The sequence below is a fragment of the Aptenodytes forsteri genome, unplaced genomic scaffold, assembly GCF_000699145.1.
Source record: "Aptenodytes forsteri isolate BGI_AS27 unplaced genomic scaffold, ASM69914v1 Scaffold38, whole genome shotgun sequence".
NCBI lineage: Eukaryota > Metazoa > Chordata > Aves > Sphenisciformes > Spheniscidae > Aptenodytes > Aptenodytes forsteri.
The window spans coordinates 124,526-144,182 of record NW_008795704.1 but is presented as its reverse complement, the minus strand read 5'-3'; the positions used below and the strand labels follow the sequence as shown (position 1 = coordinate 144,182).

The 19,657-nt window shown below is 43.2% G+C and overlaps 2 protein-coding genes across 2 annotated transcripts in view; both read left to right on the top strand.

The window, feature by feature from the left end:
• CPNE1 (copine 1) overlaps positions 1-15,918 on the top strand; it is a 41,611-nt gene extending 25,693 nt beyond the window's left edge. The window contains exons 2-16 of the mRNA XM_009283240.2: positions 84-212; positions 780-959; positions 1,723-1,797; positions 2,132-2,203; positions 2,886-2,969; positions 3,444-3,533; positions 7,371-7,469; positions 8,673-8,759; positions 8,861-8,920; positions 9,361-9,494; positions 10,125-10,179; positions 10,258-10,309; positions 11,712-11,845; positions 13,709-13,945; positions 14,739-15,918. Coding sequence (XP_009281515.1) covers positions 84-212; positions 780-959; positions 1,723-1,797; positions 2,132-2,203; positions 2,886-2,969; positions 3,444-3,533; positions 7,371-7,469; positions 8,673-8,759; positions 8,861-8,920; positions 9,361-9,494; positions 10,125-10,179; positions 10,258-10,309; positions 11,712-11,845; positions 13,709-13,945; positions 14,739-14,855 — 1,605 coding nt within the window. The 3' untranslated portion in view covers positions 14,856-15,918. The remainder of the gene's footprint in view (positions 1-83; positions 213-779; positions 960-1,722; positions 1,798-2,131; positions 2,204-2,885; positions 2,970-3,443; positions 3,534-7,370; positions 7,470-8,672; positions 8,760-8,860; positions 8,921-9,360; positions 9,495-10,124; positions 10,180-10,257; positions 10,310-11,711; positions 11,846-13,708; positions 13,946-14,738) is intronic.
• A 1,526-nt stretch (positions 15,919-17,444) lies between these two features.
• LOC103902239 (fer-1-like protein 4) overlaps positions 17,445-19,657 on the top strand; it is a 44,153-nt gene continuing 41,940 nt past the window's right edge. Inside the window, exon 1 of the mRNA XM_019473117.1 lies at positions 17,445-17,478. Coding sequence (XP_019328662.1) covers positions 17,445-17,478 — 34 coding nt within the window. The remainder of the gene's footprint in view (positions 17,479-19,657) is intronic.

Here is a 19,657-nt window from a genome sequence, read left to right as displayed (position 1 = left end):
GAGCGGCCCGCCCCGGCGAGGGGCGGCGGCGCGGGAGGGCAGCGCGGCCGGGCGGGCAGTCTGACCCTCTGCTCTGCCCGCAGATGGCCGGGTGCGTGTCCAGGGTGGAGCTGTCGGTGTCTTGCCGGAGCCTCCTCGACAGGGACCTGGGCTCCAGGTCGGATCCCCTCTGCGTCTTGCTACAGGACGTGGGCGGTGGCCAGTGGGCTGAGGTAAGGGTAGCTGTCAGCCCCGGCTTTGCCGTCGGGTGCAAACACACCGGGTTTTCCCCGTTTCCATCCCGTTGGTTTTCTTAGTGGGTGTGTGATACATTTAATTCAGATTTACATTCAATGAGCAGTCCCCGATGCCCATGCTCAAATTCTGTTTGGAGTTTTACATTCATTGGTTTCATTAATTGCTCATATGTTTGCTTAGAGTTGCATGAGCACGTTCGTTTGCCTGTAATGATGTGGCCTGTCCTCTTTCCTTTACCCCAGAGCACGCAGTCCAGAATACAGTGTTTCACCAGCCTCTTTTGCCCTAATTTTCTGAGTTTTCCTGTACAGTAATGTTTATTATCGGATGCAATTTCCTTTCTTGGAGAGCTGTCATTGAGTCTCCGTTGGTCAGTCTGCGTCAGTCAGTCAGACCGAGCACGAAGCACGGTCTGGGGTGCGTAGCCTGGCTGGTGCCTGTGTTCAACCAGCGCAGAGGACTGGGGGCGCAGATTAAAAGCTGTGTGGGAGAAAGCGTGGTTCTTGCTCATCATCAATGGCTTTGCTTCCGTGTTTGTGCAGCTAGATCGCACGGAGAGGATTAAGAACTGCCAAAACCCTGAATTCTGCAAGAAACTGGTTGTGGACTACTACTTTGAGAAAGTGCAGAAGCTGAAATTCGGTGTGTATGATATCGATAACAAGTCCTTTGATTTAAATGACGATGACTACCTTGGAGGGATCGAGTGCACGTTGGGACAGGTATGTGTAGAGGTGTGTTAAGCGATCTACAAAGTAGCAAACATTGGGTTTACTATGAAAAATGGGGTGAAAGACTCTTTATCAAAGGCTTCGACACATTCAAATTTGAAAACATCTTGTTGAACAGGTTAGTTCGCATTACTACTGAATGTAGTTAGAAAAATCATTGTGTCAATCACAAAGTGAAGGTTAGAAATGTACATGGTTTGCCATTAATTGCTTAACTTAAGAGGCGCTTGCAGCACTAAAGGCAGTCTGGGCGTGAGGAAGGCCCGGTGCTTGGAGAGCTCTAATGGAGTTTCCTTTGCACAAAGTGATCATCAGGCAGTAAATTTGGGGAAGTAAGGCTATTTGAGATTCTGTATTCATTTTCTGAGGAGGGGTTTATATAGCCAGGTAGGAGAAGAAAAGTGGGGTTCATGTTATTAAAGAAAGACTTGGTAAATTAAATAGTCTTTTCTGATTTTTAAAAGCTTTTTGGCTACTTGTGATGAAAATGCCTCTTGTGTCTTGAGGGTAGCAAAAACAGGAGGCTAAAGTTAAGCTTGGAGATGTTAGTGGGTACTGTTCTGTGTATAGTGAGAAAAGATAATTTTCAGACTGTTCAGCCATTCGGGAGCACAAACTCTGATGGCCTTCACTGTTGGAAATGCATTTAAATCCTTTTAGATCTTTTCGGAGAGTTTGAAAATTTTGCTCCTGAAGAGTAATTCTTTGCTCTTTGTCTAACTTGATATTTATATTATTTGTCTTTTAACCTTAGGTTGTGTCCAGCTCGGCGTTCACCCGACCGCTGGAATTGAAGCAGGGAAAGCCAGCAGGAAAGGGCACCATTATGGTAAATAAGGTTTTTGTGTGGAAAAAATGGTTTCTCATTCTTTTGTATGTTGTCTGGGAGAAAGTAACATTTCTGGTTTTCTGTCAGTATATCTTCAAACGCTACACGTGTACAGGAAAGATAGATATTTGTAACTACAGTTTCTTTCATGGACAAAGTACAAGCAAAACTCTGTGGGGTTTCTTGTTTAATTTTTTTTTTTTTTTTTAAATTTTTGTGGCACAGATTTCAGCAGAGGGGATTAAAGACACTAGGGTTGTGTACTTGGAAATTGAAGCTCGAAACTTGGACAAAAAGGTATTGATTTTTTTTTTTTTAATTCTCTGTGGCACAGATTTCAGCAGAGGAGATTAAAGACACTAGGGTTGTGTACTTGGAAATTGAAGCTCGAAACTTGGACAAAAAGGTATTGATTTTTTTTTTTTTAATTATATTGCCTGCTTCTGTGATATTTACAGTTAGTGCCTTTTGGCCAGGAATCTCTTTGTATTTGCAGACATTCAACTAAGCTAGGTAATCCATGTACGAAAAAAGGCTCACTGTGTTTTGTTACTTACAGTGAAGTAAACTGGAGACATAATTTCATGTTGAAAACCACAATGTTAAACCAGTAACTCAACCACCAGGTTTAGGTTTTGGGGGATTATTTTGGCTTTGGAATATTCTGTATATTAATACAGTTCAGTTACATAATTGTCTCCAACGAATATTGTAGCTGTGAACTGAGCTTTCTGTAATGTTGTTAAGGAAGAAAAGGTGGAAATTTAGGTATGCTGCCTCGATGTTATTTTAAGCCAAAAACCAATCCAGGGATTTAGTGACCTCACTGCTCAGTCAGCAAAATGATGTGATTTATAGTGACAAAAATGGTCTGAGGCGGCAGTCTTGGAATCAGAGCTGATAAATTCTGATGACTTAGAAAGTGCAGCAGTTTAAAAGAGAAAAGTAAAATAAAAGAGAGGAAAACAAATGTATAGTTTGTTTGACTTTGTGCTTTGTTTGAAGTATTGTGTACTGATTAGCCAGCTCTTCTCTCATCTGAGTAAAATATAGGAGGCTGATTACTTCTGTTGGGTTTTTGTTTGCAGGATTTCTTAGGTAAATCGGATCCATTTTTGGAGTTTTACAAGCAGAGTGATGCTGGAACGTGGCAGCTGGTGTACAGATCAGAGGTAGTATTTCTACACTGATGTTTTTCTTGAGTTGATCAGACAGCTTACTCCTACCAAAAGTAGGAGTCCCACTCCTGGTCATGCTTTGCACCAGTTCTGCAATGAAAGTTGTCTTGTATCCTAAACAAGGGATTCTGCTCACTGACCTGGCAGAAAATTGTTTATTTTGCTGCCTGGTGACTGGATTAAGCTGGCTCAGTGAAGAGTCCAACCATGCACCAAGTGAGAAGAGTGGCAGGACTCTCTTCCCTTTCAGTGGTGATGAGCTCTTAGGTTGGCTTGGCTCTAAAATTTAACTTTACCCTGAACTTCAAGCTTTTATTTCTTACAGAGCTTTTGCTTGGCCGTCCATGCATGTCAGGGTTGAATTGGCTGAGGCTGTTCTTAGATAGCTGTGCAGAACCCTCATATTGTGTTTCTTAGTGACTTGCATGCCGCATCCCTCACATGACGTTACGCTGTAATTTTTTTAAGGTGATTAAGAACAACTTAAATCCATGCTGGAGGAAGTTCAGTGTTCCCTTGCAGACGTTCTGTGGTGGAGATTTTAATAAACCTATCAAGGTACAGCCTTCAGAAATTCTCTTTGTTGTTATAAGTAATCTAATCTCAGTTGATGTTAACTATGAGTTATCAGGTTGTCTAGTCATATTTAAATTTTTTGGATTGCCTTTCTAGAATAGTAATGTGGCAGATAAGTGATTATACGTCTATTAAGTATGAAGTCTGTATTAAAATTTCATGCGTTGTCAAATTGAGAAGTCAGGAAATGCAGAAGTGACACACTTTCTAATGATTAGTCAGAAGAAGAATTACAACTGATTTTTTCACTATTCTGGCTAGGGTTTCAGGTTGGGTTTTAGTGGCTTTTTTTTTGTTGGTTTTGTTTTTTTTTTTTGTTTTTTAAATTGTGTATTTCTAGTACTGTTTCTAAGTTAACTGAGAAACTCATATATGTTGGACAAGCTTGAGTGCCTTAGGATACTGACATAGAGAGGACCTTAATGTATCTGTCAGATTCATTTGTTCATGAGACTGGCAGGCTTGTCCCAACTCTTTTTCAATCTGTTCCAACTAAAAGTTTGGTTTTGAGTCAGAACTGCAATTCCTTGTGGTCTTGTATGTGATGACTAATTCTCTCTGGTCCTGGCTTATGGAGGTGGTAGCGGAATAATTACACCTTTTAATAAGTTTCCACAAAAGAAAATCTGATAGCAAATTAATTTGTTAATTTCTGTTCTAAGCAATGCATTGATAATGTAAAGGCATTTAAATCCATAGATAGTTCTATGTGAGTATAGTCTCTCTCTGCTTGTCCAACTCCTAAACACTTTCCATTTGCAGAATTTTCTGCCTCATCCTGTCTGTGAAGAAATCTCATGTTGGAAGTTTGATCTGAAAGGTTTAGCAAAAAGCATGCATGCTAATGTTTTTATTTGTGCAGCATGGCAGGTCCAAAGAATTACTGACATTATTAACCTGGAAATAGATGTTCAGGTGTGCTAGGCTTGTTGATACGTGGCAATGTTCTAAGTGGTGTTCATGAGCTTTTACTGTTGGGGAATCAACAGTCTTAGGTCAGAAAGAAGTCCTCTTGGTCCAAAAGTGAGCAGCAAATGTAGAAAGGAGATGGCAAGGAGATGCATATTATCATTTGTCAAAACTGAGATGGCATGGTTTACACATTCTGTTATATGAAGCTATATTTGCTATAGTCCAAAAAGATTTGTGTGGTTGGTGTTTTGTTTTGTTTGGGTTTTTTTGTTTGTTTTGCTTTTGTTTTGGTTGGTTGGTTTGTTTTGGTTTTTTGTTTTGTTTTGGGGGGTTTTGTTTGTTTGCCTTCCAGAAGCGTTCTGTGCTTTGGAATTCACTTTAGAATGACCTGCTTCTTAAAAAGGATAGATTTTTGCTGTTAGTTCATTTCAGCCAAAATTCTCAATGTATATGCAAATAATCTATTAAGTTTCACGGTACAGCTGTGAAAAAGGATTATACTGTTCTTGTACTTAGCAGGTTAGTGAAGTCAGTCAGAAAGGGGAATCCAGGCTGACAGGCAGGAGTTTCACTAGCAGCACTAAAGAACATAATATTGCACTGGTGTTTAATTTTTCATCTGGTATTTGCTGCTCTGAACCTATTGTTTGAGGCTTCCAAAAATTTATGTAGGAACAATTACACATGAAATAATGGTAGCCAGTGAAGGGAGAACTCCTTGTACTTCAGTGTAGTGGAAACAGCCATTTTGATGTGTCCCCTAAACATCAGCTTTGCTAGCTGTGTATGAGGATTACGTACTGAATATGTATGTGAACATAAATCTTTTGATCAAATTAATGATGCTACCTAATACTTTGGTAATTCTTTCTTCATTGTGATGTAGAGTGACATTCTCCTTATTCTGTGTTAAGAACAGCTCAGATTTGTGACACAGCCTAATCTTCTTGATAGTTTTGTTAAAAACAGGGGCAAATGAAAGTAGCATCTCTCCCCCGTAGTTATTTAAACGGAAATAGCAAATGTGAAATTTGTGGGTGTTGGTATTGGGACTAAAGCTACCAGTCCACGTTTGATGGCATATACATAAAGGCAAATCCATTTTCGGTGAATTTTGAAAGTTACTCCTGTAGGTGAAAGGGGCCTTTTACCCACTGACTGTATTCCACGGCTCGTAATGAATATTGGATAGTTCATTTGCGAAGAAACAATTCATCAGTAAATAACTATATACAGTGTCCTGCAGTATTGCTAGCAGGATTTTGTTTGCAGCAGCACCATGCTTTGGGCTGCATACAGTGAATCTTGGCCAGTGTTAGAAAACCATTGCAAAAAGAGGTTTGTTTTAAGCCATATCATGGTGTGAAGTAATAATGAAACTTGTCCTAAATACAATTTTATTGGTGTGGCTGAGAGGGGGAGCGGGAGCAAGCAGGAGGGGAGAGGAGGTGCGTGGAGGTGACGACTGCTGAATTCTCTGCAGTTCTCCAGGTGTATTGGTGCCAAGGAGACCCTGCACCGGGAGTCCGCGCCCTGGCTTCTGCACGAGAGCCTCCTTCGCTGGCCTCTCTGGCATAATGCAGTTGCTTTTGAGTGACGTTTAAACATCAGAATTGTTGAGGGAGGCGGAGTGAAGTTCAGGCAGGAGGGTGGGAGTTGCTTCATGGTGGAGCATGTAGAAGAGAGGAGTGGAAAGGTGGTGGGTTGGGAAGGGGAGCACAGTCTCTAAGGTGGTCTTGTTTTCCCATTAAGAGACTGAAGGATGACACGGTGCTTCCCATTTAGGTGGCTAGATTAGGCCATAATTCTCACCTGGCTTTTTGTACAGGTTTCCCACTCATACCAGTGGCAGATCCCTGGTGGATCAAAGTAGTCCTAAAAGAACCCTGTCTCAAATTCAGATATCTAGCCATTGAATTTGACATCCTTATCGAGGTGTTACCCATGGGTTCATCTTGTCTCTTCGTCCTGAGGAGAAAGCTGTCACTGTGGTTTGTACTGGAGTAACATCAGTTTCTTGATTACCAAAGGCAGATCTAAGAAAGAGAGCTTTTGAATCTGTGTAGCATGTGAACTTCAGTGGGGAGGAAGCAGCTGTTCACAAACTGTTTCTTGATTGACTGCTTCTGGAATTACTTGTGTTCTGCAGTCGTGTGTATTGTGCATGTTATAAATGCTCCACATAGTTGATTTTGTGGGGAGCTATTGACAATATAGGTCTTACTGTGTTTGCTCTAAGCCATAGTTACTAGCATATTTTTATTTTTAAATGCATTGCTCCTTTGCATTATCTAGTTCTGAAGCTTTCATGCTGATTTAAACATGACTGGATATTAATTAAGTATTTATAATTTGATTGGTATAAGATGCAGAAAAAGACAGACTTAGTGCTCTGTGGAATTGCAGTTTCATTGTAAATAGATGCTATTGCTGGGCAGAAGAAAAGAGTATATTCAGAAAGTGCTTAGATAACAAACTTTTAATTGCTTCTTCCCATTACCCCAGTTGCATATCTTGTCCTGAATGATCTCGCATTTATACATCTGGGCTGTGAAATGTTGGGGGTTTTTGTGGGGTTTTTATTTTTTTTTTTCTTTTTTTTTTTTTTTTTTTTTTTTTTTATTTCTTGTGTTTAAACTGGGGAAAGCTTTTAATTAAAACTTTCACTATGCGTACTTCAATGGGTGAGCAATTGAACATCTTCCTTTTTCTGAGATTCACTCTGGGTGTGTCTCTTACTATCAGGTTTCATTTAGTGATATGGATGACACCACCAGTTCAGGTGTGATAGAGGAGTTCACTGGCATCGCTGCAAAGCTGTCGGAAGCAGGAGTTCATGTGGTGAGCAGCTGCCGTTCTCCCTAATGCAGTACGCTTGCCCATTGCTCACTCTCTCTTCCCTTTCAGGTACAGTGTGCAGATCATGACAGCGACGGGTCGCATGACTTGATAGGCACTTTTGAAACTAACCTGACTCAGCTGCAGAAAGCAGGTGACTGCTCTCCGGTGAGCTTTCTCAATCCCCTGCTTAGTCCATAATTCAGTCTTTCACAAACCGTTTTTAATATTGACCTCAGAGATATATTTTTAGTTGTTGCCTCCAAAAGTTAATTTTTCTGTCTGTATCTTTGTATTACTAAGCCAACATCTGGGAAGAATAAAACCTGGTGTGGGAATTACATTGCTCTGTTTTCCTTGGGTACTGTTACCATTCCTATTCCTAAAGACATCTTTCAGCCCGTTGTCTGCTGGCTGACAGCCACTTTTCCCAGCAGTTCAGCTTGCTTTTGCCTCTGCTGAGTCAAGTGGAAATAAAAGGGCTTGTTCATGCTTTAACAGACGAGTCCAGAGGTAGGGCTTGTCTCAGATAACATTTGTGCTTGAGCTGGTCACCCTCACGAGCACTCTGGTCGTCTTTCTAGCTAATGGCGAGAAGCAGTGCTTCCAAGGGGCACTCTTCTTACCTTGTCTTGGGCATCCAGTTTAGAATAAGTTGAATCATTTGCTGGTGGTGCTGGTTTCTCTCTGTTGTCTGCAGTGAAAGCCTGAACTCTCATTCTCACGGAGATGTCTCGTCTGAATTCAGACAGATGAATCCGCACACAGGACGTAGCCTAGGGCTGCTTCCAGTTGCCAGCCAACTTGATTTCTGTGGTTGTAATCCTAAAGCTGGTGGAAGATTCTTGCCTTTTTCCCTAGCCTGTGTGAAATCAGAACTAATGCGAGTGAAACAAAACAGTCAAACAGTGCCGTTGGGAACCTGTGACCTAGGCTTTTTTGGCCTCCCCAACTCCGAGATTTTGCCTCCTCATCTTCTGTTTGAGTGCATTCCCTTCCCTTAACTGAAAAAGAACCTGATTATGTTAAGAGAAATGCTCGTATTTGTGATGGACTTTTTTTCCCTCTGATACAATGACAGTATTCCATGATTGCATACAGAATAATAGTTACGTTGTTGAGGAGAGAGACTTCTCTGAGGTCTTTCCTCGTGTTTTGCCCAGTGCTGGTAGCAAAAGCGCATCCCATTTAACTTGCCAGATAGCAGACAAAGTAGTTGCAAACCTTTTCAAAATTAAGTTTCGGAATTCTGCCAGATATTTGGGTAACTCTGAAATTGTATGATGTCTGACACCGTTCTGTTTCAATAATTTGCCCTGCTGTAAATGCAGATATTTTGGAACTTGCTTCTTGCATGCTTGCTTTCTGTAGGTGGAATTTGAATGCATTCATCCTGAGAAAAAGCAAAAGAAAAAGAGCTACAAAAACTCTGGCATTGTTAGGATAAAATCCTGCAAGGTAGGAAGATTTTTGTTGTTTTTTGCCTTTTTTATTTTCTGATCGTAATGAAATATGTTCTTATGGGGAGGAATTGTAACACTGTATGTCTGTTCCTCTAGATTGAGACAGAATATTCGTTTCTGGACTACGTCATGGGAGGCTGCCAGATTAACTTTACAGTGAGTTGTTTCCCCACTGCACATCTTGGTAGATGACAAGACAAGAGCAATGAAGTTGTGATTAGTACTTTTTTTTTCAGTGTGAATGACTGCAAATGCAGTGTGAATTTGCAGTGAAGACTGAAAAAAACAAATGATCCTATATTTTTTACTTTTTGTGATCAAGTAGCAACTTTAATGGAACTAGGGTTTCTTAAACTTCTTTTGAGAAATGGGTTCAGTCTATCAGTGGAAAGGATTACTACTTCTTAAACATGCGTGTACCCCAGTGGGAAAAGGTACGCAGGCTTGTTTGCCTGTCCCTGTATAGGGTTGCCTATGTGCCTGGGAGGAAGGGAGCTATGTGGGTCTGGTCTAATCCTCTGTTTCTGGGTATGGTTAGTTCTTATTTGCTTATGGCGATGCATCAGTGACTTGCTTTCATCCTCCTGACTGATTAGGTGGGCGTAGACTTCACTGGCTCCAACGGAGATCCCAAGTCACCAGATTCGCTTCACTACATTAGCCCAGACGGGATAAATGAGTACCTGATTGCCATCTGGAGTGTGGGAAGTGTAGTCCAGGATTATGATACGTATGTAATGATCTTAACTGATCTAGCTACCGCATCAAAAATGTGTCACAGTGGGTGTCAGTGATCAAGGCTGATAGCTTTTTCCAGAGCTGTAGCGTTTGAATGACTGAGGTGCTACCTTTCCTTGGGAGATCCCTTCAGGAGCTGCTACTGCTTCCTCCTGCTGCTGTCACTGTCAGGGAGGGCAGTGGCAGCCCTTTGTAATTTGGCATATTTGCTTGATTTGTCCCTCCAGGTCTGCCCTTTTATGGCCCTGGGTTACTCTGTAATGCTGCTTTAGCTGGTCACTAATCCCTTGTGGCTGATGGTGCATTTCAAACATGAATGCCCTGTTTGATTCAATGGGAACATGTTTGTCAGCTCTGTCCTTTAGCCAGGCTGTGGTTGGGTTGGCTTTTCTCTTGCTAGTCTGAAATCTCCTGAGTCCTGTGGAGTGCTGCACTGAAACAAATTCTGAAACTGTCAACCCTTGGGTAACTGGTGGCTGGCCATGGGGAGCTAGATGGTGTACCCATTCCTTGTGGCAGGAATTGAACCTTGGTCTCCAGCTGCTTTCTGGGAATAAAACACAATAGTGAGTTTTTAAAGAATTGTTCGTTCTTATTTCTTCTTGTTGCCCTTTCTCTCCAGGGACAAGCTGTTTCCTGCGTTTGGGTTTGGAGCTCAGGTTCCTCCTAGCTGGCAGGTAGGGCCTTCGCAATGCTGGGCAGTTGCTCTGTCCATGTCTGCATCCCCTAACTATTTGTAATGTCCCCTTTCCTAGGTATCTCATGAGTTTGCTTTGAACTTCAACCCCAGCAACCCTTACTGTCAAGGTGAGGACACCTCTTTATTAATATTTCACTGAGTGACGGACATTTGAAGTGTTGTATGTCTTTCATAACTGGTGAAAAACAGATGCAGCACCAAGACATGCAGCAAACTTGATTTACTCTCACTTGGATGCTGACAAGAGTGGATGTGTTTTGGTGCAGACTTCTGTGCGGTCTATGTAAGCTCCAGTGAAGGGGTCTAGATTTAATTTGATTGTTAATCTGTGCTAAAATTTTTGTTGCTGCAACTTGGTTACTTCTGGGATGTTATAGGTGGCAGTGGATTCAGATCAGCAATGTGCCTGTGCTAGTCATACTTACAGAGCGACCATCTGCTAAGGCTGTTAGAGACCATGGTTACTTCATCAGCAATGTGTATATGTTTGAATGTTATCTTTTAAAGGGTTGTCTTAAAAGCTTATTTTCTTTATAGCCATCTTCTTTAGTGGAGGTTGTTTCAGCTGTTTTTAATAGCTGCTCTCTTAAGTTGGATTATGACCTTTTAGGACTAAGAACTCTCTCAGCATGCAGTGACACAGAATTGTTCTTGAACAAGCATTTTTAACTCAGTTCAGATTTTTTTTCTCTGGTTGAAAGCCAACAAAAAATGGAACCTGAGATTCAGTGTTAAAATCCAAGCATTTCCTCGGTCAGTTCAGCATTGTCTGCCTCATTGGGATTGGGATCTGTGTCTTTGCCCTTTAAGGGTCCCTGTGCAGCAGTTTTGAGAGTTACCTCAAACCTGCATGGTGGACAATGCAAGCAGCAGTGGCAAATCAAGCTACATTGATACAAGCCAGGAATAGGCCAATTTAGATGGATCCACAGAAGAATATGCACCATTTAAAATTAAACTTTTCTCAGGTTAACTAAACAAAATTTTTTAAAAGCTTCTTGCGTAGGAAAAACCTTAGGGTTTGCTATTTCTGTTACAGAAATGTTTGAATCCTGAACCAGGGATCATTGCCTAACTTTCACGCAAGGAAAATAAAAAGTTACTGTTCCAGAGAGCTTCTGCCCTTGTTGTCTAATTAGACTGTAAGCAATTAAACAAGACAAATTGGATGACAAGGTAGAAAGAACAAGGTAAACGTAGTCATCAGTATGCCTTCACTGGATTATTTTTCCTGCAACTTCCGTGAGCTTTTGATGTTAGAGGCACAAAGAGTAATGTGAAGAATGTAGAATGGGGGAGAAATCTGCAAATCCTATCTCTGCAGATATCCACTGGTTTCAGCCCTGTGCTGTATGTATTTGCTGTTATCCTGCTGCCTATTTGTCCTTGAGGAGTTCACAGCTGTGTGAGAGTTGTTATCCTTTTGCCTTACTATTTAGTAATGCTTATAAAATAATTACTGGAGAAGTTGTGAGGCTCTTGTGGCAGCTTGCCTTCCTTGTGTTACAGGGATCCAAGGGATAGTGGATGCCTACCGCCAGATCCTTCCTCAGATCCGACTCTATGGGCCAACCAATTTCTCTCCTATTATAAATCACGTGGCAAGATTTGCAGCACAGTCGGCACAACAAGGAACTGCTTCAGTGAGTGCACGTCCTTTCCTGTGGATCTGCATTGGGTTGATGTTTCCGTTTTCCATGTTCATGATGGGATAGAATGGAATGGTAAAGTGATGTTGTCTTCCTTCCTTAGGATCCCAAGTTTGGTCCTGTCCTACCAGCCTACAGAGAGGCTGTTGGTACTGTCTTGGTACATATTGATATGAACCTGTACTTGGTAGACATTGACATTAGTTTCCATTGCTCAAGTGATACTCATTTCTCCTTTGCACAGTTTGCTGGCATTGTACTTACTATTGAAGTATACAGGGGTGCTGTGTTGGCTTTTAGACCAGTTGGACTCTGTCAGCAGTTGCCTCACTCTAACCTCTCTTGCCAAGCTCCATCACCTGTAGGGAATGTGTACAGTATAGAGGGGCCCTATATATTTTATTCCAAACAATTTTGCTCTCAAGAGTATATTCAAAGACTGCCTCCATGAAAAATATCAGAGTGCTTGACTATCTGTCCCACTGTGGTGGCATGCAGAATCAGGATATCTAGAGGGCCAGATTAACAAAGGAGTCTGAGAACTGTTAAATCAGTATGCTAATTGCATTGCAGAGCATCCATGCTACCCTACAGTTGTGTTGCATGTCTTATTTGTGTGCTTGCATGGCCATGGCTGCTGTTAAAATTCAACTCCATTTCTTTAAACTTCATTCTATTAGCTTAAGGATGAAGGACTCATATTTCCTGATAGATTTAACTGATTCCGTTCTGACAGACCAGTCAGAAGGAATTTTGATGTACACTCTGATACTTGCTTTATGGTCTAGCTGTGTCAGTATTTTTGGTTATACTTACATTTGTGTGTACGTTGAATGCATTTCCCACACTATGAGGTGCTTGATCTAAGGAGATCCATTTTTTACATTTCTGAGGGTATTTTTTACCCTTCCCAACACTTGGGGGAATCTTCTTATTTCTCTTTATATGTTAAATATCTCTACTTTTTCTTACAGATGAAAAACTAACTATTTAAATAAAGAATCTGTCAGTAATGGGGTACAACCATACAACATACTTGTGTTAACTGGATTTTGGAATTGGAAATTCAGTTTTCTTTTATTTTCATTGTGTGTCTCTCATTTTTTATTTTCATTTTAAGTCTGTAGATAGCTGCTATAAAACAGTGGTTGCTCATTTCAGAACCAGGTACTAAACCTTAGCCTCTGGAAAAGGAAGGAAATTTTAAACACTTTACCATGCTAATGTGTTGGTTTGAGGTATTTTTTTCTTTCTAGAAAAGCTCCTGTATTCGTCCCCTTTTGTTATCTCTAGAGTGCCTTTGTGTCATGACATTTGTCACTGCTGTATTTTGAGATTTCTAATACTTACAATTTAAATTATTGGTAACTAAAAAAGAAGGCTTTTATTATTATATTTATTGTTATATTTATATTATATATAATATAAAAATATTATTATATATGCAATATATAAATAATATATATTTATATTTATCATTATATTAAAATTTAGCCTTTTTGAGATGTCAGTGAGTAAAGCAGCACATCAGTGAATGAATTTTGTATGTGGCTTTGTTGATTTAGTAGTACTTTGCTCACCTCTAGTACTTTCTGCCAATTGATACAATTGTTCTTTATAAATTGAATTTAAGCCTCTATCTTTTTCCTAGTACAGAGTGAATCTGAAGTGCACAATGAAAGGTGTTATGCATATGGAAAAATGGGAATAAACATAAGTTTCTTTAATGTTCTGGTTTTGTCTTACCCACAGCACCATCTGATTTCTTTCTTAGAGTAAGAAATTGCTCCATTTGCCTTCTGTTATGTAAGCTTTGGTGTTGAACTCCCTAACTGGGTGCTTTCTAATGTTTTTCAGCAATACTTTATCTTGCTGATCATCACAGATGGAGAGATCACTGATCTGGACCAAACTAGGCAAGCAATTGTTAATGCCTCTAAGCTGCCGATGTCCATCATTATTGTTGGAGTTGGTGAAGCTGATTTCAAAGCAATGGAGTTCCTTGATGGAGACAATGGTGTCCTGAAGTCCCTGACAGGAGAGCCAGCTGCACGAGACATTGTCCAGTTTGTGCCTTTCCGACAGTTCAAAAATGTAAGTTGTCTTTAACTTCAGAAGAGTCCTAGTGCCAGTATATATGCAGTGTTTACATCTGAAAAATGAGCATGGGTCTAGACAAGGCAGCAAGCTGCATGCTCAAAGTGCTGTCCAAGCTGCTTGTTCCCAGTGAGAGCTGAGATGTTTGCTTCTGTGTTCGAAACTGTGTGCTTTGTTGCAGGTCTCTTGCAGCTTTTCTTAAAGAGCTCTCATTGTATCATTGATTTAGTATACTATCTCTTGGCCATTGCAGAGTTAAAGGAGTAAAGGAGATGTTTTCTTTCCTGGGATGGAAACATTTAGGCAAGGAACTGGGATCATATTGTCAGTGTCTGATGTTGAGTCCCATGAGTGATTTAAGCTAAGTCTTCCCTGCTGTTGAAAGCAGTCCTGTCATTCCCCAGCTCCTCCCTACTTCCACTGTTGGCACCAGCTTTCATGCACGTTGCACAGTGAATTGGGTTGAAGAGTGGAGTCAAATGAAAACCCAAAATAAGAGATATTGCTAGTGGCTGGGGCAGTTTCCCACACAGATCAGGGCCATATAAAGGCTGTGTGAGCCTAGGCTTGAGGTGGGAGCAGTGCAGGGGTGGGAACAAGTGATTTTCATCAGCAGTGCTCACTGAGACTGACTGGAAGTGCTCCTAAAACTGCAGCAAGGAACTCTTGAAACAGGGAGTGAGATGTGGCAGGTGGGGAGCTGTACTCTGAATTCTGTAAGAGAGTTTGTCACTGGGCTGATAAATCCTTTCTCTGCAATATTTCTGATTTATTCTCCCTGTTCTTGCAGGCTCCCCGGGAAGCTCTTTCTCAGATGGTTCTGGCTGAAGTGCCCAAGCAGCTGGTGTCATACTATAAATGGCAGGGATGGCCACCTGTGAAACTGCCGGAAATAAAGAAGGTGTAGATTGCAGCCTGACCCTGGCCACCTGTATCACTGGGGTGAAGAGAGCTGTCTGCACCCACACTCTCCCTTGCACACTGTGGGTGCTCAGTGCCTCAAGATCGTACCATTCACACTAATTCTTTTACCTGCTTGTGCTCTGTATCTTTGATCTTTCCTGTTCCTAATCGGAAGAAATGTAAATATGGAAAAAACACAACTGCTGGCAGTTTTTGTCACAGAAAAATAGACCTTGGTTTTCCACCTTGCAACAGTGACACACCATACCACGCATCATTGCTTGACATGGCCCATCCGCTGCTTGGTATCAGTGTGGGCATGTGCACTGAGCTGTTCAGTGCTCACTGCACTGCTTCAATGCTGAGTTTGGTAGGAGAATATTGCAGTTGTGTTTACTATAATGATACTTATCATGTGTTCCTTGATAGGTTTTTTTTCTTCTATCAAGCTGCCTTGGGAATGGGGACCCTTCTGTACTGGTTGGTACCAAAGTCTGTCGGTTGGATGCCTGAGGTAGTTCCTGTTGTGCCTTCATAAAGTGCCAGTATATTTTTATATGTAGAGGTTTATTTTTACATTTCAGTGACTATACTTTGCAATCTTTTTTTTAATCACATTTTTCTATTAGGAAAAATTGCTTCTGTGATGGCCTCTTGCTTGGAGCCATTGTTGCAATTTAAGAACACTGCACTTTGCTTATTTGTGGGGGGATTAATCATTAATTAACAATTATTAAGTCACATTAATGTGACTTTCAAAATCCAGCAACTGGAAACATTGAAATAAAGATGCTTTGAGTGATTGCTTTGTGTCACAGAAGTTACAAAATGAAGAAGTAACTATCTGTGGAACTCCAAAGAGGTGCTTCCTTGTCCTCAGAAGTGTGAAGTGTGTATTATGTGGTCTGGGGACTGTAGAACAGGCACATGATAGCAAAGCACAATTGTTTTGAGAGACAGGAGTTGATAGTTCATTTCAAAATAGAGATAAAGAAACTTGGGCTTGTCATTGCACTACAAGTGGTCATCACTTTCAGTTTCATAAATAAATAATCTGCTTTGACTTGCATAACATGTCTGGACTCTTATTTCCTTTCTGGGCTTTTCCTTTTGTTTTCCAGCAAAGTGGATGTTTTGGTTTATGGAAGGTCTTTGCTATAGTACTAGCCTGGTGGTGATTCAGCAACTGAGTTAGCCTAGGTTGAGTGTGATCAGCTGCAAAAGCAGAGCAAGTTGTCCATCATCATTAGTTTTGTTACCTGTTAATCACTAAGACTGCTGAATGTATATCCTGCAGCTCTGTCTTGCAGTAAGATGAGCTGTTTCTTTGCTGTGAAATTACGAAAGAACTTGTCTGTTCTATCAGGTAAACCAGGAAATGGTGAGAATACGTTGGAAGACTGCCCTGGTGATTCCAGGGGTAGGTCACAAACCTGTGTGAAAGCAGAACCTGGGTTTGAATCCACATCCTCAACTAGACTAGTCGTTCTAGATGGTATCTGCCACCAAACTAGTTGTAGTTTGTGTTTGAAGGGCCATGGGTCTAGGACCACTGCTGAGCAAAGATGAATTTGTGCTAGTTTTTTGTTCAAACCTAGTTTTGACCACAATGTGTTCTCCCAGGTTCCGCAGGCAGCAGACAGCTTCCTCTAGAGAAGATTCTTGAAGGAAACCAAGCAACCTCTCTTCTTGACTGGCTGCCTATAAACTGAAATGTGTTACAGGTGTGGAAGAGAGGGAGGAAAACTGCCAAGTCTGAGAAACTGCACTGTGGTTGATACCATCCTTTAGTCATGTTTTCAGCTGCTTACAACCTGTAGGCAGAGCTCTCCTTCCCTGTGTTATGCATACAAGCAAACCTAAGGCTGTTTTTTGTGGGTGTGTGTATCTTTTTTTTCTTTCTTGCTTTTTAATAAAGTGTTCTTTAAAGGATATTTACTGCAGTAATTCTGAAGGCTCACCAATCCCTTGTTTGGACCAAGAAATACTGGTGGCAGTGTGTAGTGCTTGGCTTCAATTAATGGTTTCTTTGGCAAAACGTCAGAAGCATGTTGGGACTTCCCTTTGCTCTAGCCTTGAGGGGCAGAAGATGAGCTCTGAGACAGCAGAATGTGTAGTGGGAAATCCATTCCACCTCTCCTTTTTAAACCTCTGCCAGTTCCCACTCAGAAGGAAGAGAGTGAATCCTCTGTCTCTCTGCACTGGCTGCGAGGAGTGGAGTCAGTTTCTGTTCTGCAGCTAGCCGAGGTGTCTCCAGGTGCTGGACTCATCGATGGTAGGAGAGACCTTCCCTGTTTTGGGGAGGAAGAAGCCAAGACGTGGTAGAGGCAGGTCTGAGGGAGTTCTTCCCCCTGTGGGAGCAGAGAATTTGGAGGACATGCTGTTTACCCACAGGTAAGTGGCTGAAATGTGAACGAGCAAAGGGACACAAGTCCCGTTGTCACTTGAGAACGAGAGCTGCATGGGTGTGGGCCCAGGTGAAAAGCCATGGGAGAGTCAAGCTTGGAAGCTGCTGAACCAGGATGGCACGGTTTTGCCTGTTTTCTCTCGCTCTTGACTCTCCCCAGGGCTCCTGGTTTTAGAGGCAGTGAAGATGGCTGCTGGGCGCTTTGGTGAGAGGCTGGAAGGTATGTCTCCTGCCTTGTGCTGCCCTGGGTGTAGCTGGAATGCAGATTTACAGCATGGTTGTCGCTTTACGTAGATGAGAGCTCAGGTTTGAGCTCGGGTTTTCTTTCTCAGGATAATGTGGTGTTCTCACCCAGTGCCAGTACGTGCTCTCTGTTGTCCCAGATAACATTTGCTTTATCTCCACAGTAAGCACAGGTAACACCCCAGAAGTCTCTTTACTTCTTTACTCTTTACAAGCCTTGGCCAAGATTGAGCAAGCACCCTTGTACTTGCAGTCCCCAAAGGTATTTCAGCCTCGGGGCTTTGTATAAATCAAAAGCTATTGCATGTGGGAGCTCATCAGGGAGGGTTCCTCTTGCTTCTAGGACACCTGGCAATAAATACTGGTGACATTTCATGCCAGACTATGCTGTGCTACCCGACAGAGCTCCCTCTATGGGAGATAACGCTCCATCCCCATTCTTTGCTGAGACAGCTTGTTGGGTTAAGGGCCCTACTCGGGGTCTAAAATGTTTGGTTCTCTCAGGGACTGTTTCACCAAAACTGAGGCACTATCTTCAGGTGAATGCAAGTGATGGGACCGCTCCAGGTGTTTCAGGAAGCCACACAAACTCCACTGGGAGATGATGGCTTTTGATCAGCTTTGAGCAAATACTGGATGCACCCATCAGCGGCACGCTTTCGTGGTCTGAATGTCTCATTAAACAGCCTAAATTACACCCTTTGCCCTCCTCCAGCTATGACTGGGTGTGGGGTCAGTGCACTGAGCTTTCTGTGCTGCCCTAAACTGAGCGGCTCCCTCATTTGGGTTCACAAAAGTGGTGCTGAATGCTGCCGGCCTGCTATGTTTTTTTGCTGCACCATGAAGTGGCATCCTCCCCACCATGGCTTGTTTCCACTGCCACTGGCGCTGCTTCCCTGGCGCTCCAGAAAGCTCTTGCGTAAGAGGAAGATAAAGGGAATAACCGCAGGGCTTGCTTCGAAGTAGCCTGGCATTGCACAGGCATGATTCACTCCTCGGTGTTTGCAGAGCTGTATTAGCCACCCTGGCCTGGTGCAAGGAGCCTGTATGGCGTGCGTGGATGCAGGTGTTTGGTGCTGGGTGCCAAGTGGGAGAGCCAGACCCCCAGGAGGAAGAAATGCTTTCCAAATCCTGCTGAGCTCATGATTGTACGATTGCTTTAACCTGGCCTAAATCTGTGCTCCGGAAGGGCTCCAGCATCTCTTGTTTACCTGTTCTTGTGCAGGTGAGATGAGTTGGATCAGGCCAAGCCAGTGAGTGCAGCTGTAAGCACAGCCGGCTCCTGGCATGATGTGCCCCAGGTCTCCCTTCTGCACCCTCCCTGCTGCGAGGGGCTGGTGCTGGAGCTCCTACCCCACTGTCCGTGGATTTCAACGCTCATTCTGTCCTGCAGAGAGCTGGCACCCAGGCTGCAGGCTCTGTCCCCAGGAAGTGTTCTGGTATCCCACCTACACCAGCTTAGCTCCTCTGGTCCCTTGCGTTAGTGCACTCCCATGCAGGGTAGGCAGGAGGTGAGCAGGGTTTCATGTGCTGAGCACATGCTGGTCTGAGTGCGGATTCCTTGCCTCAGGGGAGCCCAACCCTCCTAATCAGAGGGCCACCAGCTGGCCTGGCCAGCTTCCCTTCCCCACCCTCCCTCTGTTTGCTTTGGAGGGTTTCAACCACAGAAGCTGTGATTTTGTGCTGGACAAGCCACAGGGCTGGAAGAGAGCAGAGTCGGGCTCCCATCCTTGCCACAGCGCTTGGGCCAGCGTCCTCCAGTCCTAGCTTTAGAAGCCCCTGTTCCCCCCAGGGCATCAGGCCTGCCGTGAAGCGTGGCCGCGTGACGGCCTCCGCTGGGAGATTTTCCCCTCTCCTTCCTTTCCCAGCTCCCCGGTTGTGGGAAGGGGGAGCGCCCGCCGCTGCGCTCCCCAGCTCCCTGTCTCCAGCGGGCCTGTGCGTCAGTGCTGCCACAGGGCACGAGGGGACGGTGCCGTCGGGGTCTGGCCACTGCAGGGCACAGGGCAGACATCTGCGAAGCGCCTCCCCGAGCCCCCCGTGGCCGAATGCTCCTCTCTGCCCGGCTGGGCCGTGGCCCCGGGGGGCTCAGGCTAGTCGCCCTGCAGGGGCCAGCCCGGTGCCCCAGGGCTGAGGAAGGCGGAGCAGGCGGGGCTGCC